Source organism: Passer montanus, unplaced genomic scaffold, assembly GCF_014805655.1.
Source record: "Passer montanus isolate IOZ18808 unplaced genomic scaffold, ASM1480565v1 scaffold89, whole genome shotgun sequence".
Lineage (NCBI taxonomy): Eukaryota > Metazoa > Chordata > Aves > Passeriformes > Passeridae > Passer > Passer montanus.
In genome coordinates this window covers 542,051-563,961 of record NW_024374256.1, presented here as the reverse complement: position 1 = coordinate 563,961, position 21,911 = coordinate 542,051, and the positions used below count along the sequence as shown (strand labels likewise).

General features: G+C 59.1%; 3 protein-coding genes across 6 annotated transcripts; 1 reads left to right on the top strand and 2 right to left on the bottom strand.

The window, feature by feature from the left end:
• Positions 1-3,167: 3,167 nt before the first annotated feature.
• Positions 3,168-4,325, bottom strand: NDUFS5 (NADH:ubiquinone oxidoreductase subunit S5). The gene is made up of 2 exons (XM_039733554.1): positions 3,956-4,325; positions 3,168-3,385 (listed from the first exon to the last, which is right to left on the bottom strand). Exons 1-2 carry the CDS (start codon positions 4,169-4,171, stop codon positions 3,281-3,283), a joined length of 321 nt encoding a protein of 106 aa, XP_039589488.1. The 5' UTR covers positions 4,172-4,325; the 3' UTR covers positions 3,168-3,280.
• Positions 4,326-5,379: 1,054 nt separating this feature from the next.
• On the bottom strand, positions 5,380-11,570 carry AZIN2 (antizyme inhibitor 2). 2 transcript variants are annotated; one of them, XM_039733523.1, is made up of 10 exons: positions 11,418-11,570; positions 9,984-10,158; positions 9,731-9,904; positions 8,914-9,086; positions 8,386-8,517; positions 7,986-8,151; positions 7,691-7,853; positions 7,126-7,235; positions 6,071-6,261; positions 5,381-5,789 (listed from the first exon to the last, which is right to left on the bottom strand). In XM_039733523.1, exons 2-10 carry the CDS (start codon positions 10,080-10,082, stop codon positions 5,648-5,650), a joined length of 1,350 nt encoding a protein of 449 aa, XP_039589457.1. In that variant the 5' UTR covers positions 10,083-10,158; positions 11,418-11,570; the 3' UTR covers positions 5,381-5,647. The 2 variants fall into 2 exon arrangements, with proteins under 2 accessions (XP_039589458.1, XP_039589457.1); XM_039733524.1 differs by lacking the exon at positions 11,418-11,570 and having other exon boundaries at positions 5,380-5,789; positions 9,731-9,876; positions 9,984-10,124.
• A 1,894-nt stretch (positions 11,571-13,464) lies between these two features.
• Positions 13,465-19,853, top strand: AK2 (adenylate kinase 2). 3 transcript variants are annotated; one of them, XM_039733539.1, is made up of 6 exons: positions 13,465-13,593; positions 15,419-15,529; positions 15,619-15,713; positions 16,271-16,343; positions 16,902-17,097; positions 19,038-19,853. In XM_039733539.1, the coding sequence occupies exons 1-6, from the start codon at positions 13,519-13,521 to the stop codon at positions 19,043-19,045; spliced, it is 558 nt and encodes a 185-aa protein (XP_039589473.1). In that variant the 5' UTR covers positions 13,465-13,518; the 3' UTR covers positions 19,046-19,853. The 3 variants fall into 3 exon arrangements, with proteins under 3 accessions (XP_039589473.1, XP_039589472.1, XP_039589475.1); XM_039733538.1 differs by lacking the exon at positions 19,038-19,853 and having other exon boundaries at positions 16,902-17,954; XM_039733541.1 differs by lacking the exons at positions 16,902-17,097; positions 19,038-19,853 and adding an exon at positions 16,468-16,613.
• The last annotated feature ends 2,058 nt before the right edge of the window (positions 19,854-21,911 follow it).

The following is a 21,911-nucleotide window of genomic DNA, read 5'->3' as shown; positions in this document are numbered from 1 at the left end:
CGGGCGGCCCGGCCCAGCCCGGCGCCCCAGCGCCCCCGGGGGCTCGGCGCAGCCCAGCGCCCCGTGGGCATCTCTCCCCCGCCGGTTTTCAGATCTCATCCCAACGGTTGTGCTCCCCCGGTGTGTGTGTTTTCCTGAGCGCTTCCAGCGCGATGGGGTGGGACGAGGTGCAGGACACAGGGCAGGACACAGGGCGTGGGGTGTGGTGACAACTGCTCCTGGACGCGGCTTGGGACGTGGCTGGAGGAGCACGTGCTGCCCTGCGGCCCTGCCCGCTGGGATGCAGGCATGGGGAGGAAGCACTCGGCCAAAACCCGCCCGGGTGCGGACACAGCAGTGGGGTGACCCCACAGAGGCAGGGGCAAGGCCTCGAGGACAGGAACTCCAGCAGGGAATGAGTTCTGGGAGCTGGGAATGAGTTCTGGGAGCTGGGAACCCTCACGGGCCGCAGCCAGGCCAGACCGGTGCTGGGGAACTCGGGGCAGGGTAAAGGGTGTACTGGAAAAGGGTGTGCTGGTGGGCTGGCACCAGTGCCACCACCCCAACCACGGTGACAGCGACAGGGCCATCACCCTGGTGCCACCAACACTGCTTTCTGTGCACGCCCCTGGAGCAGGCAGCCAGCTCCGTACCCTGCTGGACAAACACACTCGGCGGGGGCTGTGGTTCCCAGCATTATGGGGCACCCCAAAGCCGTGAGAGAGGAGCAGGGGAGGCTCACCCCGGCCGAGCCGGCGGCCCTGGGAGGAGGGCGGGCAGCGCCCGGAGAGGCAGACGCGGCCGCAGCTCCCAAAGCTCCCGGACGGGTTGGGCGGCTCAGCCGCGCCCCTGCAGCGCCGCCGGCCCCCGGAGCCCGGCCCGGCCCCGGGCACACGCCGGGGGACGCCGTGACTGCCTCGCTCACCCCTGGTGACCGCCCCGGTGACCGGGCACGGCTGTGCGGGAGGCGCGGTGCTGGCGTGCCCTTTGTCACCCCGCGTGTCACCAGGTGCCTCTGTCACCCCGCGTGTCACCCCGTGCCTTTGTCACCCCGCGTGTCACCCCGTGCCTCTGTCACCCCGCGTGTCACCCCGTGCCTCTGTCACCCCCTGTGCCACCAGCCGGGCTCCAGCTCCGCCCTGCCCGACTGCAGCCTGCTGAGCCCCGGCGGAGCGGGAGGCTGGCACACGGCGCTGCCCCAGCCCGGGATGTGCTTCCCGCAATGCCCCGCAGCGCCGGGAGCTGCTGGGTTATTTGTGCCGCGAATCTGGGTTAGGCTCGGGCGTTGTTTTGCCGGCGTGGAGACAGGGAATCGTTATTTTGGGCGGAAGGGGGAGGCAGGTCCTCCCTACATCGTTTCGTTTCCCTGCTCCTGTGCTGCTCAGCAGGACTGAGGGGGCCCCTGGGACCCTGAGTGCCGAGACCTTGGACATCCACAGGGATGCAGGGAGATGTCTCCGGGTGCCAATCAGCCAGAACCCGGCTCTGCCCCAAGAATGGTCCCCTCTCCCTCATTAAAACCTTCTGCCCAAGCCCAGGGCTGAAATCTGCCTTTCCCCTTGACTTTTGATAAATTATTCATCTCCTGGGAGTTGTTTGTTGCCCGTTCCCGAGGCAGAGAGGAGCTGCAGACGATGCACAGCACACCCAGGGCTGTGGAGCTGCAGGAGGTGGGGGCTCACCCCCATCCCAGCCCCCAGCTGCCAATCCTGGGGGCTCAGGGGGCAGACGATGCACAGCACACCCAGGGCTGTGGAGCTGCAGGAGGTGGGGCTCACCCCCATCCCAGCCCCCAGTTCCCAATCCTGGGGGCTCAGGGTTGTAGGAAGATGGGAATGAGGGGCTGGGGGAGGGATGGTGCTCTGCCCTCACCAGCTCCTGCCCAGCCCAGGCCGTGCCCATGGCAGCAGCAGCTCCCCACGGGGATCTCCCACCCCATGCCAGCCCTGGTGCCTCCCCCCAGCTGGGACGTGGCACCACCCTGTGCCAAAACAGCGACAAAAAAGGCAAAGAGCAAAATATAAAATTGGAACCACTAGAGGCTGGATATGGATCCTGCTCAGGCTCCGTGGTGAGCCACAGTGTGGAGCTGAGGATGCTCCAAACCCCTTTGCCCCGGGGAGTTTGGTCAGGAGCACTGGATCCATTTTCGATCCCTGCTGCTCAGCCAGAGCCTCGGCCTCGTCTCCTCCCTGCAGAGCTGGGACGTGGTTTTATTTTAATCCCTCCATAAATATGATTGTTTTCATCGGGTCTTTGATTATTCCCTTTATTGGTGGAATTCCTGACAGAGCTTTTAACTGCAGCCGATGGATCCTGCTGGCGTGGCTGCACAATTTGATTTTGAAGGGACCTAAAGAGCCCCTGGGGGGCCAGCAGAGCTCAGATGCCTCCCAACATTTCCCCTGCTCTTCTCCACGGCATGAGTCACTCTCCACACCAGCGTGGAGCTGCCAGGCTTTTTGCTGAGCCTGGCTTTTCTTCCTTCCTCTCCCTGGAAAAGCAGCACTTCTCATCAAAACAGGGTTTTTTCCCCCAAAATCCGTTCCTGGAGCACTGGCCCGTGCTGCTGCTGGCGCTGGGTGCCAGCAGCCCTCACACCCAGCTTGGGGGAAGCTGTGATGCCACTGGCAAAGCCTCCACCAGGAAAAGTCATCCCCAAATCCTCTCTGCGCTCCTCCCCCAGCGCACATCTCTTCGGGAAAGATAATTGATGATAATTAATCAGCATCCATAATGAGCGACTGCAATGTGGAGGCTCCTGGCTGGCTGCACTTCCCAAATTTCCAGGGACTGGCCCTGGGGAGCTTCAGCTTCCACATGCAGCCATTCCCTGTCCCCTTTCCACCCTTTTCCATATTTTCCCTGGTTTCCCTCCCCGAGCTCCTCCTTGCCCACTTTCACAGCTTAACACAGGGGTTAAAGCACAGAGCTGGCCCCTCTCCTCTCCCAGGGCCTCCCTCCTGCTCCAGTGCTGCTCAAAGCTGAGGGAACGGAAGGGAAAACTCTCCTTGGGAGGGATAAACCCCCAGATCCTGCTGGCACCTGGGATTTCACCCCCCAGGGGGGAAATCCGCCCCCCACACACTGAAGAGCCAGCAGAGATCCCAAATCCATCCACCCCACCGTGAATCAGCGTGGAAAAGAGGCGTTCCACCCCAAAAAAAGACACAAGGCAGAGGCAGGGAGCCATTCCAAAGGGTGTTTACTGCCCCAGTACCGCCCAGCCCCTCCGGCCACAGCGGGGCCCCCGCCCCCGGCTCCGCGGGGTCTCTTCGGGAGGCAGGAACTGCGGAGGGAGTCACGGCCTGGGCTCCTCCTTGCCCATGTGGTGCTCGGGGGGTGTGTACTTCCCCTGCTTGATCATCCTGTCCCGCTGCTCCAAGATGGTCCGGAGCCGCTGGGTCTGCCAGGGACACAGGGAGGCTCAGGGGGGTCCTAGGGGGGTCTCAGGGGGGTCTCAGGGGGTCCCGGGGGGTCTCACAGGGGTGGAGCCCACACCAACCCCGCCCTGGGGCTCCTCGCTCGAGCCTGAGGCTCTTCCCAAAGGTTTCTGGGGCTTTCAGGACGTTCTGTACTGATGCGATCTGGGTTTGCAGCCCCGTTTTCTGAGCAGGATTTTGTCCCGGATGTGGATGCTGCCGGGGGCAGGGACAAAGGTCTGCCCCAAAACACGGAACGCTTCGATTGGGAGGGCGCTGAACGCCCACCCAGCCCCACCCCCGTGGGCAGGACCCCTCCCGAGCCCCGGGCCGGCCCGGAGCCCGCCCAGGAGCGGGGCAGCCGCAGCCTGCCCGGGCTCCCGCAGCCCCCCCAGCCCGGGGCAAGGGGCTGCTGCGGGGCCGGAGCCCGCTCGGGCTGGGGAGGAGCAGGCAGCGCTCCCACCCCGCGCTGGAGCCCCCAGACCCCCTGTGCCCCCTCCCCAGCGCCTCGGCTCCCCCAGCCCGGCCCTGGTGCGGACCCCCCGCTCACCCACCAGCTTGGTGCGCTGCATGCACTCCATGAAATCCTCGTACTCGAGCTGGCACTCGCGCCGGGCGCGGGTCTGGCCCAGCCCGTGCCCGCACTCCACCCACTCGCGCTCGAAGGCGTGGCAGGCCGCGGCCTGGCCGTGCGGCTGCGGCATGCTCTGCCGCAGCAGGAAGCTGTCCACGTCGATGCCCAGCTGCTTCTGCAGGCCCCAGAACGGCATGGCTGCGCTCCCGCCGCGACGCGGCCGCTGTGGCACCGCCGGCACCGCCGCCGCCCTCACGGGCCCGCCGCCGTCCTTCACCGGCCCTGCGCGACACCGCCGCGCCCTACGGCTGCCGGGGTCACGGAGAGAACGGCGCCGCCCCCGCCGCTGTTCTAGCGCCCCCTGGCGGGGCGGAGGACTCGCTGCACGCCGCGCCCCAGCGCCCCCTGGCGGCCGCGGTGCTCCCAGTGCGCCCAGTGCCCTCCCAGTGCTCCCAGTGCCCTCCCAGCACTCCCAGTGCCCCCAGTGCCTTCCCAGTGCCCTCGCAGTGCCCCCAGTGCCCTCGTAGTGCCCTCCCAGTGCCCTCCCAGTGCCCTCGCAGTGCCCCCAGTGCCCTACATCCCAGTGCCCCCAGTGCCCTCCCAGGGCTCCCAGTACCCTCGCAGTGCCCTCCCAGGGCTCCCAGTACCCTCGCAGTGCTCCCAGTGCCCTCCCAGTGCCCTCCCAGGGCTCCCAGTACCCTCGCAGTGCCCTCCCAGGGCTCCCAGTACCCTCGCAGTGCTCCCAGTGCCCTCCCAGTGCCCTCCCAGGGCTCCCAGTGCCTTCCCAGTGTCCTCCCAGTGCCCTCCCAGTGCTCCCAGTTCCTGGCACAGGGTGGGAAGGACCAGGGGCTTCCTCACCCAACCCCTGGAGCCACGCTGGGCTGCCAGTGACCCCACCAGTCCCAAAACCAGCCCAAACCAGTGACCCCAGCCCAAACCAGTGATCCCAGCACTAAACCAGTGACCCCAGCCCAAACCAGTGACCCCAGCCCCAACCAGTGGCCCCAGCAGCCCCAAAGCAGAGCCCAAAGCTGCCCAGCCCTGTGGAAGGCACACACACTGCAGGGTTTATGGGACAGCATTTACTGCCAAGCCCATGAGAGCAGAGGGGGGCAATGCCAGAGGCAGGGTGGCATCTCCCCCTCCCTGGCACTGCCCTGGGATCCCTTCCCCCTCTGGTGCCACCACAGCACCTCTCTCTTCTGGTACCGGAGGGGACTTTTCCCACTGTGGATTTTTAGGGTGTAAAAACCCCACTTTTCCTGCTGTAGGATTTTTATCCCTCCTGGATATTTCCCCCAGTGCTGCCATGGGATTTGTCCCACCCCAAAAGATTATGGGACATTTCCCCTGGTTCTGCATTTGCTGCCATGGGATTTGTCCCACCCCAAAATCATCATGGGACATTTCCCCTGCTGCTGCCATGGGATTTTCCCACCCCAAAACATTATGGGACATTTCCCCTGGTTCTGCATGGGATTTTTCCCACCCCAACACCACTTTGGGACATTTCCCCTGGTTCTGCATGGGGGTTTCCCCACCCCAACACCACTCTGGGACATTTTCCCTGGTTCTGCATGGGGTTTTCCCCACCCCAACACCACTCTGGGACATTTCCCCTGCCAGTACCAGCACGGGACCTTTCCCACCGCGGCTCCTGGCCCGGAGCTGCTCAGATGATGCCAGCTGGAGCGAAGACAGGGGTGACACAAAGTGTCTCTGCCATCTCCCAGCCGCAGGACAGGGGCGTGCAGAGGCTCTCACGGTCCTCTTCTGCCTGGGGTGCCTTTCCCTGGAAGAGCTGGATGGCTTTCCTGCGAGGGGAGACAGCCGAGGGGGAGCCGGGGGCAGGGGCAGCCCCTTGGGAACGGGATGGGGACACGCCAGGGCTCTCCTGTCCCCTGGAGTGACAGCCAGGGCTGAGCTGGCTCCCTCTTCTCCGCTGAAACACCGCCTCGAGTTTGATAAAATATTCAAAAATAGCATTTTTGCCTCTGGGCAAAATGGTTCTGGCTCTCAGATCTCCCTGTCTCCTTTAAGTAACCCCAGGGGAGGAGAAGCCGGCCCCCCGGGAGCCCCGGGCGCTGCCCCTTACCAGGCCAGGCGGGACATGGCGCAGGTGACGCGTGCCCGGGGAGCAGCGGCGGGCAGGCTGTAGGCCCCCATGTCCCCGAAGAGCAGCCAGTCCCCCACGCGCAGCCGGGGCAGCCGCAGCCCCTCGGCGATGCCGTCCTCGCCGGGCCCCCGCAGGCTGCTGCTGTGCCACGGCTGCTCGGGGCAGGCTCTCTGCAGCAAGAGCACAGCACGGGCGTTATAACGCACTAAATACTTCTTTACTTGTTTTGTTTGAGATTCCCTCTGGTTGAGGTGTGTTAAAAGTCTCTTTTCCCCAACCCAGCTGTCGAAGAAGAGATCAGGAGTCTTCGGCTCGTGCTCTCAAGGTTATTATTTTTTATCTAAAATGTTTTCTGTCTGGCCTGCCTTCTGTCAGTCTGAGGCACACTGCCCTCCCACAGGGCTGGAGTTGTCTTTTATGCTATAAACGAAGTGTTTGATATTTGCAGTTATGTCCCAACACCCATCACCTGTGTTAGGCTGTGACTTTCTACCCTACCCCAATCCCAAATGCCACCAGCACCAAGAAGATGGAGGCTGGGAAGAAGAAGGAAGAATGGCAGGACAATGCCCAGATCCCTCCATTTTGCCCCCACAGTAAAATCCTTCAAAACTCCACCTTTCACCCTGTGACAACCACTGTTATGCTATCTAAACTTTTGTGACCTTCAATTCTTCATCCAAAGGTGGTCATTTGGTGAGCTCAAAGCCCCAGGGGTCTTTGGCTGCATGCCAGGGCTCCAAACCCCCTGCCAGGGTCTCCAAACCCCCCTCCTGGGGCTTGGATCACGCAGGACCTTCAGGGGGACACCCTGGGCTCTGCCACTCGCAGATTTGCACTGAATATTCTTTGTATGGCCATGAATAGTTTACATCACGTGGCTGGCTATCCCCCTCCCATGGGTCTGTCCCGTGTCCCGGGGCACAGCCACCCCCAAACTGAACCCCGGGACGTAGTGCTGGCTGCCCCAGGTCCCCGGGGCAGGGAGCTGCTGGCCCAGAGGGAGGGGCACGCCAGGCCAGCTGAGCCCTCACCTTGGGCAGCTGGGGCCGGGGGCAGGGGCTGTCGAACAGGAGGCAGCTGAAGGCCCCGTAGATGCCATCGCTGAGGTGATAGACCAGGCTCTTCTTGTCACACTCTTCCTCTGGAAGGGACGGGGGACAGGGCTCAGGGGGCTCAGGGACACAGGGGACATGCTGGGGAGTGGGGAGAGGGCTCAGGGACACAGGGACCCAGGGGACACATTGGGGAACAGGGAGAGAGTTCAGGGACAGAGGGGACACATCAGGGAGTGGGGACAGGGCTCGGGGGGCTCAGGGACACAGGGGACATGCTGGGGAGTGGGGAGAGGGCTCAGGGACACAGGGGACATGTTGGGGAGTGGGGACAGGGCTCGGGGGGCTCAGGGACACAGGGGACACCTTGGGGAACAGGGAGAGGGCTCAGGGACACAGGGGGAACAGGGAGAGAGTTCAGGGACAGAGGGGACACATCAGGGAGTGGGGACAGGGCTCGGGGGGCTCAGGGACTCAGAGGACACATCAGAGAGTGGGGACAGGGCTCAGGGACCCAGGGGACACAGCCTGCTGTCACACCCACCGTCAGAGCCAGGCTGCTCCACCGGGATCTCCTCCAGGGCAGTGATGCTGACAGCCAAGGTGAAGGCAGAGGTGACGTAGTAACGCCCAGGCCTGGCAATAATGTCCACCCCACTGCCCTCGGGGAAGTACAAATCCAGGGCAGAGTTTATCCCAGCAGCAATCTGTGGGGGAAGGAAAAGAACCTTCCTCTTGGTGAGGAGGGAGCTCTGCAGAGAGCCAGACCCGGGGGAGCTCCCAAGCTCGTTGCCTGCTGCTGGGGCAGGTGCTGCAGGTTTGAGGGAGGTTGAAGGTACCTCTTCCAGCGGGGCTCTGGCGTCCTCGGTGGCAGGGAACCCCCCCCCGATGTCCAGGAGGTGCATGTGGTGCCCCAGCTCCGTGCCCATGTCACACACCAGCTGTGCTGTGGCCACGGCCTGGGGCCAGGCCTGGGGCTCCAGCCCACGGCTCCCCAGGTGGAAGCTGAGGGCACAGACCCCATCTCAGCGGGGTCTGAGCACCCCCAGAGCAGAGGGGACACAGCGCTGGGGGTGTCACTCACACAGCTCCCCCCACAGAGCCTTTCCTAGGGTGCAACCTGCCCCAAATTGGCCCCAACCAGCCCAAATCCTGCCCTCAGCTCCCTGCCAGGGCAGAGCTCCCCAGAGCCCGGTGCAGAGGGGCTGGCACCCCTAGGGAGGAAGGCCAGGGCTGTACCTGATGCCCACAACCTCCACAGCCTGGTCCTTGGCTGTCTCCAGCAGCTGACGGCAGCATTGCAGCGTGCTCCCAAAGGCCATGCTCGGCTGGGCAGCGGGGATGGGGTCAGCAGAGATCCCCAGCAGCATCCTGCACGGCAAGGGCACGCTGTGTGAGGGGTCTTGGAATGACAGGACCGTGAAAGGAAAAGCCTCTGAGGGCTGGAGAAGCCCTCAGAGATCACAGAGTCCAAATATTAGCCCCAACTGTGAAGCCCAGCACTAAACCACGTCCCTGAGCACCACACCCACAAGTGTTTTTAATGTTTTCAGAGATGTGATTCCACCCCTTCCCCGGGCAGCCTGGTCACCCCTTCAGTGATCAAACTTTTCCCTGTATCCAACCCAAACTTCCCCTGGCACAGCTTGAGGCAGCTCCTCTTTGCCACCACCTGGGGGAAGAGACCGAACCCACCTTGTACCCCCTCCTCTTGCCCCCCAGAGCCCCCTGCCCACGCCCTCCTCCAGTGGCACCCCAGACACCCACCTGGCCCGGGGGTGGCTCCTGGCCACCTTGCTCAGCTCCACCTCGTTGTCAAAGGCCATCAGCCGGACCCCGCGCGTGGCTGCGTGCCTGATGTGGGCCACCTGCTTGCAGGGGCTGCTGAAGAAGATCCTGTCTGCTGGGACCCCAATGCCCTGAACCCGGCTGATCTCTGCCTGCAGGGAGAAGGGCACAGTGCAGCAGGTCCCCCCAGAGCCGGGTGGGGAGCAGCCACCAGCTCTGGGTCTTGGCAGCTGGCAGGGCTGAGGGGGGCGCAGCGCCAGCGCTGCAGCCTGGGCTGCTCCAGGGAAAAGCTGCCAGAGCTCCAAGGGGTCACAGTGCACTTTGTCCTGGCATGGACAGGGTTAAAAACACCAGAGAATGGGAGAGGAGACAAGTGGGGCTAGCAGGCCTGGGGCTCACTCTTTGCCCTCTCTGCTTTTGCCCTTTCTCGTCCTATTTAATTACATGAAAGTAATTGATTTAATTTTGCCTCCTCCCTGGAAGTCGGGCTGCTGCAAATGACAAGCAGGAGGGAGCAAAAAGCTTTAGGCTCAGCCCCGAGGACACCGAGAATTGGACAGCAGTGGCAGTGACACCCCAGGGGTGTGCTGTGCCACCAGCCAGGACAGCAGCTCCGGGGACAGGAACGCCAGCCAAAGGGGACAACACAGATGGGACAAGGAATTCTGGGCTGTGACAGCACAGGGACACTCCTGCCCCTGCCAATGTCACCTAGAGCAGAGCCTCAGGCAAGGAGGGTGAGCTCTGCCACTCCCCCACAAACATCTCCCCTGGAGCTGTCCTCCCACGGCCCTACCTTGTTGGCACAGGCAAACCCTGCCCCCAGCTCTGCCAGCAGCCTGATCACCCCCTCGCTGCCGTTGCATTTGACTGGGAAATAGGGCTTCACCCGGGGCAAGGCCTTCAGGAAACGCAGGTGCTTCTTCACAATGTCCCCGAGGTCTGCCACGAAGAAGGCCTGCTGCTGGCTCTAGGAGACACCGCAGTGAGCAGCAGCTCCAGGAGAGCCTTTCCCAGAGCAGCAGCAGCAGCAGAGCAGCAGCCCTCACCTCCTGGCACTGCTCCCCCAGGAGGTTCTCCAGGAGGTCTCTGGTGGTGAAGCCCTCCTCCACCAGCAGGAAATTGGACTCGTTCAAGTAGCCGTTCATGGTGTGGTGCTCTGGGTGTGGGGATGCCCCTTTAAAGCCTCCTGGAGCAGGGGATGGATTCTAAGGACGAGACACGCTGTGAAAAGGAAAGGAGTATTCAGAGGAAGGCTCCAGAAGCTCCATCAGCATGGACCAGCCGTCCCACAGCCCAGGGCAGAGCTCGGTGCTGCTCTGCTCCAAACCAGCAGCTCAGCACCTTCCCTGGGGGAGGAGACACATTTCTCTGCAGTTCAGAGCTCTGTTTTGGCACACAGCAGCCTCGTCTCCATCAGCACAGTCAACAACAAAGCCAACTGCACCACAAGGAGCAGAGATGCTTTTCCAGGCCAGGCCAGGCCCCTTCAGGCCCTGGAATGCAGCTGGATCTGCTGATGCTGATCCCTGATGGATCCCACATATGGATCCCACAGAGCTGAGGGCTCCTGGACCCCGGGGAAAGCCCCAGGGCAAGGGAGACACAGCACAGGGCACTCACTGTCACCATCCAGCCTCAGATCCCTGCTGTGGGTGCAGTTCCACGGCTGTCCTGTGACACAGGCTGCGGGACAAGGGGACAGTTGGAGTTTTCTGGCTCATCCTGGCAGAGCTTTAGCTTTGAGCTCACACCCTGAGCTTTAACAATCTCCTGCCCTGGATCCAGCCTGGCACATAACCCGGGCAGCCGATGAGCTAGCAGGGAACATTTCCACTCCAATAATGCAGGTCTAGCTCCAGGGCTCTCCCAGGAGCGTGGTCTCTGATTTGAAGTGAGCAGCAGGCAGAGGTTTCATTTCTCAGAGCTGCACACCCCTCCTCCCCACAGAGACCTCCTGACAGCATTCCAGGGGCACTGGGAGAAAGACCACGAGCAGCAGGATGTTGTAATGCATCGAGCAAGCACCACCAGCCAATTCCAGAGACGGGAATGGGATGGAAAAACACATTTTGAAGCTCTTAGAGCTTCATAAGCAAGAAAGGAGAGCAATTCCTGCAGCTTTACCCTTCAGTCCCCATCACCAAACAGCAGCCAGCCCACCCCGGTGGGGCACAGAAGGGGTTAAACGGGTCGCTCCTGTCACAGCTCGGACATGCCCTCCTTCCCACGGCCCAGCTGTCCCTGCAGGTGCCCTGGGGTGCTCTCAGGGGGCTCCCCGAGGAACGCTGAGCTCCTGCAGCAGCCCCAGGGTCTGGGGGCTCTGGGGAGAAGCAGTGCAGGGGTTTAGAGAGGGAGAGGGGCACTGCCAGCACAATGCCCTCCACCCCCGTCCCTAAACGAGCCAGCACAGGCACCCCGCAGCTCCCTTCTCACTGTGCCAGGCCAAGCAGCTCCCCCAGAGCCCCCCAAAGCCTCCTCACCTCGGAAAGCATTTAAACAGGTGGTGCCATGGCTCTCCCAGGAGGACGAACGGGCTGTTTGTTCTGCCCCGAGCCCCGCAGAGGATGGGGGGGCTCCGCGCCCCTTCCCTCCCGGCGCTGCCTCCCAACCGTGGCCATGGCAACCAAACCCGGCCACGCCATTGGCTGAGCCGCCTCCGAGCATCCTTCATCCCTTTTGGAGAAGGCTCCCCCTCCTCGCCCGCCCTCCCCCGAGGCTGGGGCTGTCCTCTGCAGCCACCCCGGGCTCTCTCCGAGTCCCCGCAGCTCATCGCAGCCCGGCACGGGGACCCTCGGGGCGGAGAGCCCCAAATTCCTGGGGATTCAGGGCTGAGCGGGGCTTGGCTGGCCCTGCGCGGGGCGGGAGGTGGCTGGGAAGGCGGCAGGGAGCGATCCTGCCCTTGCCCTGCTGCCGCTGGCTTCGGTGGGTGCCCCGAGGCAGACCCGTCGGTGCAGATGCCCTGTGTGACCCCCGAGAGCTGGACCTTGGCTGCCACTGCTTCATCCCGCAGACAGGGCGGGCTCAGCAGGGAATTTTTAACTTGTTAAATGTGCAGGTCTCCCTGGTGCTGCTGAGGAAGCTGGACCTTGGCTGCCACTGCTTCATCCCGCAGACAGGACGGGCTCAGCAGGGAATTTTTAGCTCTTGTTAAATGTGCAGGTCTCTCTGGTGCTGCTGAGGGCCAATATTGGCTGTGGAGGGGTGGCTGTCCCCACTGAGGGGGGAGTGAGAAGGACCAGCTTGTCCTGGGTTTCTCTGTTCAACACTGTGGTCTTGGCTTTGCCTCAGACTCTCCTGGCAACCAGGGCCAGGGAGCTCTGTCTGCTGTGAGATCCTGCCTGGTTTTGCTGTGCTCTGGCCCATCACCAGTGCTGGACTGTGCAGTGTGGGATGTGGGGGCCATGCAGAACGGCTGGGAGAACAGAGCTGCAGAGCCCTGCAGTGCCAGCCCCTCCTGGGTGTGCTGGGCAGTGCTGTGATGCACAGCCCGCGCAGAGCAGGGCACTGAGCCCATCCCACAGCTCAGAATCACAGCACCAATTAGGCTGGAAAAGATCTCTGGGATCACAAAGTCCAGTTCTGACCAGACACCACTGTGTGAACTGGCCCACAGCACCAAGTGCCACATCCTGTCCTTCCTTAAACACTTCAAGGGTGGTGACTCCACTCTCTGGGCAGTCTGTTCCAATGTCTAATCTTCCTGTGAAGAAATTCTTCCTAATATCCAACCTTGTCCCCTTGCGTGGCTTAACACTGTGTCCTCTTGCCCTGCCACAGGCTGCCTGGGAGGCAAGCCCTGCCCCGCCTGGCTCCAAACTCCTTCCAGGTAAATGCAGAGAGAAAAGGTCACCCCTGAACCTCCTTTTGTCCTGGATCAGCTCCCTGAACCTCCTTTTCTCCTGGCTCAGCCCCCAGCTCCCTGAACCTCCTTTCCTCCCGGCTCAGCCCCCGGCTCCCCCAGCCGCTCCCATCAGACTGGTGCTCCAGCCTCCTCTGGCCGTGCCCAGCAGCCCAGTGTCCTCCTGGGCGGGGTGACCCAGAGCCCCAGCGGTGCCAGGACTGGGGACAGCGAGGGACAAGAGCGGCGACACCAGCGCACACCGAGCCCCGCCCACACCGCATAGCCACGCCCACCCCCTCACAACCCCGCCCACTCTATGTTAAACACGCCGTGAGTTTGCATATCGCCGCCCCTGATTTGCATGGCCCCGCCCGGCGGCGCTGGCCCCGCCCACGAGGCGCGGGCGGGCGCGTAGTCGGCGGCGCAGCGGCGCGGGTGTCCGGCCTCGGGCGGCCCGTGAGGGAGCGGGGTGCGCGGTGCCGGCGCGGCCCCGGCTCGCCCTCCCGCGGCCGCTCGGCCGTGTCCCGCCCCAGGGGCCCCCTTTGTCGCCGGTCCCTTTGTCCCGGAGCCGGCGTGGCTCCGTGCCGGGCCCTGCCACGTGCTGGCCGGTCGCGACACGGGGACGGGGCCCCGGCGGGCCGGGCATCCTCCGCCCGCCAGGCCGCGCTCACCTCTGTCCTCTCCCGCAGGCCCCGAAGCTGGCCGAGACCTACTGCGTGTGCCACCTGGCTACCGGCGACATGCTGCGGGCCATGGTGGCCTCGGGCTCCGAGCTGGGCAAGCGCCTCAAGGAGACGATGGATTCGGGGAAGCTGGTGGGTCACGGGGAGCGGGCTGGGAGGGGACGCGGGCTGGCAGCATCTGGAATGGGAGCAGACAAAATCCATCTCCTAATTAGAACTCTCTAATTAGTGTAGGAATGCAGATTGCAGGGTGAAGGTAGGGACGGGGTGGGGGCTTTCCTTCTGTCACCCTGCAGGAGAAGCATCCTATACAAACATCATTCCTCTTCAAAATTACTGTTTGCTTACCAGCAGCCTGTGGCCCTGGGTTGTTTTTATCTTTTAGGGGGTGCAGTCTGGCTGGTAATTTTCTGGCTGGTAATTTTCTGGCTGTAATTTTCTGGCTCCTGAACACTGAGGTCACAGTGTATCCCTGGAGCTGCAGGATGTTACAGCCGTGCTTTGTGGCTCCTGTGTCTCTTCACTTGATACCTGAGCTCCAGGTATCACTTCAGAGGGTTCATCTACATCCCAGCTCTTGCAGAAGCTCGATTCACCTGTAACTGTGAGGTGAAAATGGGTGAAAATAGACCTAAAGATGTTGCTGTGGTAGTTAGAGCAGCTGCTGTGTAAGAGAGACACTTTGGATTCTCAAGGGACATGAGTTAGAATCTCTGACATTCATTTTCTGAGGGTCTCATTATCTCATCCTAGCGACTGAAATATCTCAGGGAAACTCGAGGGACCACAAATTGCAGTGACTTGCCCCAGTGTGGGGCAGGTCTGGGCATCCCTGTGGCTGCCACGGGCTCGTAACACCCCGGGGAGAATCTGCAGGCCCCAGATGGGGAGAGCAGCCTTATCTCCCTTCTGCTCAGAGCTCATTGCAACACCGAGCCTGCAATACCCAGCTGGTTATGAAAGATAGGGACGTTATCTGGCCAGGCTGGTGGTGTGTGCCACGTGTGTTTGTGTGTGGCAGGCAGCTCCAGGCTGCTCCACGGGCACATCCCACAGCTCTGATAACTCGGCTGGGAGCACGCAGAATTTCAGCATGGCCTTTATGCTCAGGATCTTTTTTCCTCCAAAGGCTGTGATCAGGAAGGCACAGAAGTGACTTGTTGTTTCCTTCCCCTGCCTGCAGGGTTGTTTGTGCCTTGTGACAGCCTGGTGCCCAATCCTGCAGGGTCCCAGCTGTGTGTGCTGGAGAAAACAGCTCTGCTGAGGAGAGCTGCTCCCAAAGAAGCAGCTATTGTTGGGGCTGCAGCATCTGTGAGTGCTGCAGTGTGGGAAAGGCACTAATCCCAGTGGAATGCTGAGAGTGTTAGATGGGGAAAAACTATCCAGTGAAGCCAGAGCTTGTCAGCAGCTCTTGGGTTTTTACCTTCCCATGAGGTTTATGGGAGTCAATGAGCAACTCGCCTGCTCTGCCCTTCCTGCCCAGGCCTGCCTCCTGAGTTGGATGTGTAGGTGAAGGTACAAAGTAACAGGAAATCAAGCTTGTGTTGATACTTTGTATTGTGAATTGGTTAAAAAAAATAATAATCTGAGGAGTTGAGCTGTCAGCCTTCCTTGCAATACAGCAACCTTTGTAACAGTGAGGTTACAGTGCTGCTCCAAGTCCCTGCGGAGGCTGGAGTGTCCCTGGAGTGAAATGTGGCATTGCCTATGCCCTGGTGTTGCAGGGAGTGCTGCCCTGATGTGGGCAGGTCTGAACAGGCAGCCTGAGCGTTGACACGAATTACGGAATCACAGAATATCCTGACACACAAGGATTAGAAGGGATGCACAACAGTTATTGAGCCCAACCCTTGCCCTGCACAGGACAGCTCTAAAAATCCCACCCTGTCAGATGGGCAGCAGCCGTGTGTAAATTCAGGGTGTCCTTCCTGCCAACGTCCCTGTCTCATCTCTGCAGGTGAGTGATGAGATGGTGGTGGAGCTGATTGAGAACAACCTGGACTCCCCTCCCTGCAAGAACGGCTTCCTCCTGGACGGCTTCCCACGCACAGTGAAACAGGCAGAGATGGTATGGGAGCCCCTGCTCCAGCACCCCCTCCCTCAAACCCAGGGCTCCCTGCTCCCCAGCCTCTCTGAGGTGGCTGTTTGCTGTTGCAGCTGGATGAGCTCCTGGAGAAGAGGAGGGAGAAGCTCGACTCCGTCATTGAGTTCAGCATCCCCGACTCCTTGCTGATCCGGAGGATCACGGGACGGTAATCCTCCTCTCCCCGGGCCCAGTGCATGGCCTGGCATTTCCTAGTCCATGGAAGAGCATCCTCATTTCAGATCCCAGGTTGTCCTTGTGGTGCTTAAGGCTGCCTGTGCTGCTGGTCTCTGTTTCTGCTCTGTGCCTGGGCCAGCCTTGAGCAGAGCACCTTCCTTGCCCTAGAAATCAGGGATTTCTATAGGAAATCTCAGCTCACTCTGTAAGTCCCTCCTTCTCCAAAACTGTTATTGCTGCCTTACCCAGGACACTGAATGCATCTGGGCACCAGTAAACTTCCTCCAGGGTCAGGAGTGTGTTCTCTTGCACTGTTTTCCAGACCCCTTTCCCAACAGAGCAGGATGTAAAGCTCCCCTTCTCCATCTCCCAGCACAGCTGCTTTTCCAAACTGAAGAGGCCCTTGGTACAGAAATAACTGAAGAGAGTTTTCTTACAAGTGAAAGGCTCATGGTGTTGCTGTGGCAGATGCTTCTGTGCTGATGAGTGGCAGGTTCAGGAGATCTTGTTCTGAGCAGCTGCTTTGCTGACACTTCTTTTCTGTCTCAGGCTGATTCACCCAGCGAGTGGCCGCTCGTACCACGAGGAGTTCAGACCCCCGAAAGAGCACATGAAGGACGATGTATGTGAGCTCCCAAGGCTGCAGCTTCCCTTGCTTTGGGTTTAGCTGATGCTTTGCAGTCTCTCCCTGGAAAAAACTCATTTCTTTCCTTCTCTTATACCTTCTTGTCTGGCTTTCTGGGGAGCCTGGGGAGCTGCTTGGGCAGCCTGAGCCGACGGCACTGCGGGGAGCGAGGCCTGGCGGGATGGGTGGATGGATGGATGGATGGATTGGATGAAGGGCATGGCCAGTCTGCAGAGCTGGCCCAGGCTCTGCCAACCTCTGAACTTGTTGGACTCTGTCCACAGCTCAAGTTGCGGTGGGTTGTGCCTGGTTTCCATCCTGGGGAGCAGCTGTAGCTGGTGCCTGGTCTCGAGGCTCCTTTTAGCAAGCAGAGTGGTGTGTGGGGAGACAGACCACGGTGCTGAGCCCTTCTCTCTTCAGCGACTGCTCTGGGACTTGTTCTGGCTGCCCGGGTTTGCTCCATCTCCTCTGCAGCACCACCCTGGAGGAGGAGGGGAGAAGGGGGGAGCGTGGCAGGCTGCAGCTCGCTGGAGACTGTCCCCTTGCTTCTCCCAGGTCACCGGAGAGCCGCTGATCCGCCGCTCGGACGATAACGAAACGGCCCTGAAAACGCGCCTGAAGGCCTACCACAGCCAGACCTCCCCCCTGGTGTCCTACTACAGCAAGAGAGGGATCCATACGGCCGTGGATGCCTCCCAGTCCCCCGACGTGGTGTTTGCCAGCATCCTGGCAGCCTTCACGAAAGCAACATGTAAAGACCTGGTTATGTTCATTTAAAACTCCAGGATGGAGTTCTCCTTTTTTTTCCTCTCTCTTTCTCTGTCTCTGTCTCTCTGGGGTCAAGGAGGTTGAAGAGCTGAGCAGAGTAGAAGGGGAAGGAATGAGGTGGTGCAGCCCAAGGCAGGGCTGTGCTAATTCTCTAATTTAATTAAACGAGCTGTTAACGGTCTCGATGTGCTGTATGTGAACGTCAGTCTGCGTGTAGATGTTGGGAGTTTGGCCTCTAGAGGCCGCAGCGAGCCCAGGCTCCAGCTGCCCGAAATGGGCTCTGCACTCCTTTGGCTCAAAAAGCTTTTGTTTCATCCTAAAATGCTCCTGTCTGAAAGGAACTGTACTTCCAGCTCCTCCCAGCTACCCCACAGGGGCCTTGGAGAAGGCTGGGGATGTGGGGGAAGGATTTCCCAGGAGATGGGAAGCTGCAGGATGGAAACCTGGGGTTGCTCTGTGTGGGAGCAGCCTGAGGGACAGCCTGGCTGCTGCTCGGGGCTGGGTGATGATGTGTTCTCCTTGTGTGTGTTTTATTCCCTGTGGGGTAGCAGGTTCCTGTTCTGATGGCATTTGGTGGGCAGAAAGAGGGTGGGGGGTTTCAACCTTTATTTATTTGTGGGATTTATAGCAAATTAGTGAGGTGCTTCTTTTTAATGTGCAATCTGTGGTCAGAGTCTGACAGTTACTCTGTGGCAGGTTGGGATGTCCTGAGGATAAGAAAAGGACTTGGGTTTTAACTCTTCACTCTTGCCTTGGTTTTGACCAAGGAGAGGAAGATGCGTTGAGCTTCTCCTGATCCCAAAGCCTAAATATAATAAAGCCTTATTGCAAAACAAATGATTTCTCAAGGCTCGAGAGACAGCGTTATTAACCACTGGCTCCATGTGCCCTTGAGCTAACGACCTTGAGCTCATGGAAATGTTCCTGTTTCTTGAGCAAACCCAGCAGCTCTGTCAGGCTGTGTTTGAGGACACTGTGTGTGCTCAGAGCCTTTCCAGGGCATTGTGCTGCTGTGTGGTGACACTGCAGGGCTGGCACTGACCTTTGGCCATGAGGGATTCCAGCCCTTCCTAGAGGACCCTGCTTGTAAATATGGATTGGCCCAGATGAAACTTTGTCCTTTGGCATTCCATGTGTGTTTACTGATGAGTGTTACTGAGTATCCTCCTCTTTCTCTCTCTCTGGGGATGGCCCACTCCATCCTGTGCACTGGGCTGCTGTGAGCTCTGCCGCCAGAGCAGATGTTTAATCCTCAGGAATCCCTTGCTCTTTTCCTCGATAATTTCTCTTTTGCCTGACAATCCTCTCTCTGTCCTCACACATCCTTTCCAGGGACAGAACCTCTTCCCATCCAGCAAACTGGAAACCAAAAGCAGTGGGCTTGCTGCTCTAGAAAGCATGTGACTGAGGAGGAAGGCTCTGGCAGTAAACAGGGCTGGTTTTGCCAGCAGCCTCTTGTCCCCTGGGACTCCCAGACAGCCCTTGCTCTGCCTCTGGGTTTCCTGGGGAAGGATAACCTGGAGCTGGTGTGCTGGGAGCTTGGGATAGCATTTAGGATAAGAGTGCTGTGCCCCAGGGAGTGGGAAAGTGTGTGGGTTACAGCTGCCCTGGCATCTTGGTGACTAAAGAAGTCGTGTGGAAGCAGCTTTCCTTTTGAGAGCCAAAGGGAGAGCTGCAGCCCCCTACACTCTGGGAAGGGTTCCCAGCCAGTTGGCATCCCTGGATTTGGTCAAGGTTTTACTCTACAGCAAGAGCAAGATGTTCCCCCCCTCTTCATTCCTTTCCTCCCTTGTGCTCTCTTCACATCCAGCTCACCAGCCTTTTTTTCTTCTTCTTTTTTTTTTTTTACCATAAACCATGCTTAATTTTGTTTGTTTGTTTTTCCCTAAATATTTTTTTTCTCTCTGTTCCCATTTATTCCAGCTGAGTGACTCCATCAAGCAGATGAGACACCACCAAACGCTGCACACTGCTACATCACCCATTGCAGCCCTTCCCTGGGTGCAGGGAGGGCAGCTGGGAGGGGGGTATGATTGCTGGGAGGGGGGGAAGGAGGTGCTAAACAAGGGGTTGGGGGGCTGATTTGGTTGGGTTTTGGTTGGATTTCTTATTTGGCAGAATCATTGTGAAGAGGAGGCAGCCTTCTCCTTAGAAATCATGTTTGTGGAGGTAAAACAATTGTGGAGAGGGAAACATCTCTCAGTGATCAGCTGCAGGTCCTTGACCTGTTGGAGGGCAGGGCTAGATGTTACTCCAGGCTTCTCCAGGACTTTCAGGGCTTGTCTCAGGGGCTCTTGGTACTCTGGGGCCACTGAAAGGTTTGCTGTGATTTTTTTCTAAAGTTGTTTCCTATCAGCGAGGACCAAAACGAACAAATGATTCATCGTGTGTGAAATGGAAAGGAAAAAGAGATGCCATGGTCTTTTCCTGGAAGTTCTGTTTTTCTTGTTCTGCTGCATTCCTAAACCCTGGCATAAAGACTTCTCAAGGATTCTCTGCTGCTGAACAGAGGGGCTGTGGCTCTGGTCCAAACCTGCCTTACTTGGGAATGGGGTGGCTTTTCTGTGATCATGACCAAGCTGGAATTCACACAATGCTGAAGAAATGCAAAAGAGACTTTTCTTAATTGCCTGCAAAAATAACACTTAATTGAGGGGGTTTTTTTGCATTTCTTTTTAGATCAAATGGTGCCTTGTCTAACCTCTGAATCAATAATAAAATAACCCCTTTACATTTGTATCTGGTGCTGTGTCCTCTTTGACCTGCAGACAGCGTGGAGGATGAGGAGGCAGATGACAGCATCAACTAACAATTGAGCTGGGTGGATCCTGGGGCCTGATCCTATCTCAAAGATGTTCTGTGCAGCTGGAAATGTGGCTTGTAATTCTTTTTATCTCTTCTCCTTGCTGAGTGTGTCCAATGCTTTAGATCACCATAGCAATGGTGGTTTTTTTGCTGGTTCTCTCTCCTGTTTCTTCCTGTGTGAGGCTGAAAGCACCGAGCCCCTGTGTATCCTCTCTGTCCAGAGCTCCTTGCAGCATTTCAACTGATGTAATCCCTTTTTTTCCTCCTCCCTTTGACTCTCCAGTGTGTGGAGGAGCTGATGTTATTTCCTTCTCTCTTCCTGCAGCAACTGGAAGCCACATTATTGTGTCTTCTGTTTCTGCCTTTCGTGCTTTGCTGCATCCTTTCCTCTCCCTAAATTCACAGGGAAAACCCTGTGCTAATGCAGGGAATGAGAGCATTTCCTGGCCTCTCTCTCTCCTGCCTCCCCAGGGACTCTGACCCTCTGTTCCCCAGAGGAGGCTGTTCCTGATGGACTGATGGAGGTTTGTTGTTTATCCACGATTCTTGCAGCCCTGCATGTGTCCAGGCACAAGAAAAGGTTTTGCTGCTTGTGCCCATTTCCTGCAGAAATCATTGGTTTTTCAGCATAATTGGGCTCTCCTGCTCCTCCACCAGTCTGTCTCTGTGCTCAGGTGTTTTCATTACCTCTCTGAACCTCCCATTTCCATTCTTGTGCCTCTCTGGCCTCTGTGGTGTTCTTCCCCTGTCCCTTTTGATGGTGGATGTTAAACTGTGCTCTTCCCCCTTGTCTGGGATTGTGTCCTCGGCTGTTGTTTTAAAAACCTGTTCTGCCTGCTCCTCCTGGCTTTCTGCTCTGTGGGATGGAGGAGTTTTGGCTCCTCTGAGCTGGGCTGCCTCTGTTTGATCCTTACCTGAGTGTGGAGCATGAAATGGATTGCTGGGGAGCTGTGGGGAGCCTGCAGTGGGGAGTCTGTGAGCTCGAGCCTGGCTCCTCTGAGCTGGATCTGTGCTGTGACCTGTCTCTCTCAGGCTGACCTTGAATGTTTTCCACAGCACACGATGCTCTGCAGGTGCTGTAAATTCCTTCTGCTCAACCATTTCGTTCCAGCAAGCTGCTTATCAGGCACTCTTTTGAAAACTGTTCATATTTCATACACACAATTATTCAGCAACTATAAAAGGGGAAAATTCCTATTTATAGCACAAGGACCAGCATCAAATAGGACACTGAATTCTCACTGATAGAGGAAGTGACCTGTTCTCTAATGCAGCAATATTTCTGCTGAAAAGAAACAGCATCTTGAATGGGGGGAGGGATGAAAGCCCTGGGCCATCTCTTTCCATTAAAAATGTGCTGCAGTCCTAAAAATGTATCTGCCCTTCTCCCTTCCCAGTGAAAGCACTGGTGACAGGGATTGCAGGAAAGCCTTGCACTGTGGATTTGTGGTTAGTGGCAATGAGCCCACCGACTCCTGATGGTCTGGTTTGGAGCAGGGCTTCAGTTTCTGATCAATAACCTGACCGCTGACCTTGTGGGGGCGAGAGGAGCCTGCAGAGGTGTCTGTGGGGACGTGGTGCCCTCACCACGCTCATGTGCACAGCCCTGAAGGAGCCAGCACGTGGGGCTGAGGAACAAAGAACTGCCCGGCAGCGAGCCGTGGAGGGAGTGGGGAGGTGGGAAGAGCTCAGGGGGCACGGGTGGAACTGCTGCGGGTACGGGGAGAGCCTGCCTGCTCTGAGCCTGCTTCCCCTGGCTGCTCTCCCCTCCCTTGCAGGTTTGTGAGCCACAAGGCCAGCACCGGCTGCTCCCTGCTGCTGTCCCCTGCTGTCCCCCTGTGCCTCCCGCGGTCTCTGGGAAGAGCTGCAGTGGGTGATAGCAAGCGAGGCCCTGGGCGATGGAGGAGCAGAGGATGGGATTCCCCTGCTGTCGCTGTGGCAACGCTGGGCAGGGAAGCAGCAGCAGCAGCAGCGGGATGCGATGGGCGGCTG

Bases quoted from the DNA above. Each gene is read 5' to 3' on its own strand.
- NDUFS5 (XM_039733554.1), bottom strand. From the start codon at position 4,171: ATGCCGTTCTGGGGCCTGCAGAAGCAGCTGGGCATCGACGTGGACAGC. The intron at 3,386-3,955 runs GTGGGTGAGCGG...TGTCCCTGGCAG, and splicing joins GCATGCAGCGCACCAAGCTG to ACCCAGCGGCTCCGGACCAT.
- AZIN2 (XM_039733523.1), bottom strand. From the start codon at position 10,082: ATGAACGGCTACTTGAACGAGTCCAATTTCCTGCTGGTGGAGGAGGGC. The intron at 7,854-7,985 runs GTACCTTCAACC...CTTCCCCCACAG, and splicing joins CCAGAGCCCCGCTGGAAGAG to ATTGCTGCTGGGATAAACTC. The intron at 5,790-6,070 runs GTAAGGGGCAGC...CTCCCCTCGCAG, and splicing joins GCCATGTCCCGCCTGGCCTG to GAAAGCCATCCAGCTCTTCC.
- AK2 (XM_039733538.1), top strand. From the start codon at position 13,519: ATGCTGCGGGCCATGGTGGCCTCGGGCTCCGAGCTGGGCAAGCGCCTC. The intron at 13,594-15,418 runs GTGGGTCACGGG...TCATCTCTGCAG, and splicing joins CGATGGATTCGGGGAAGCTG to GTGAGTGATGAGATGGTGGT. The intron at 16,344-16,901 runs GTATGTGAGCTC...TGCTTCTCCCAG, and splicing joins AAGAGCACATGAAGGACGAT to GTCACCGGAGAGCCGCTGAT.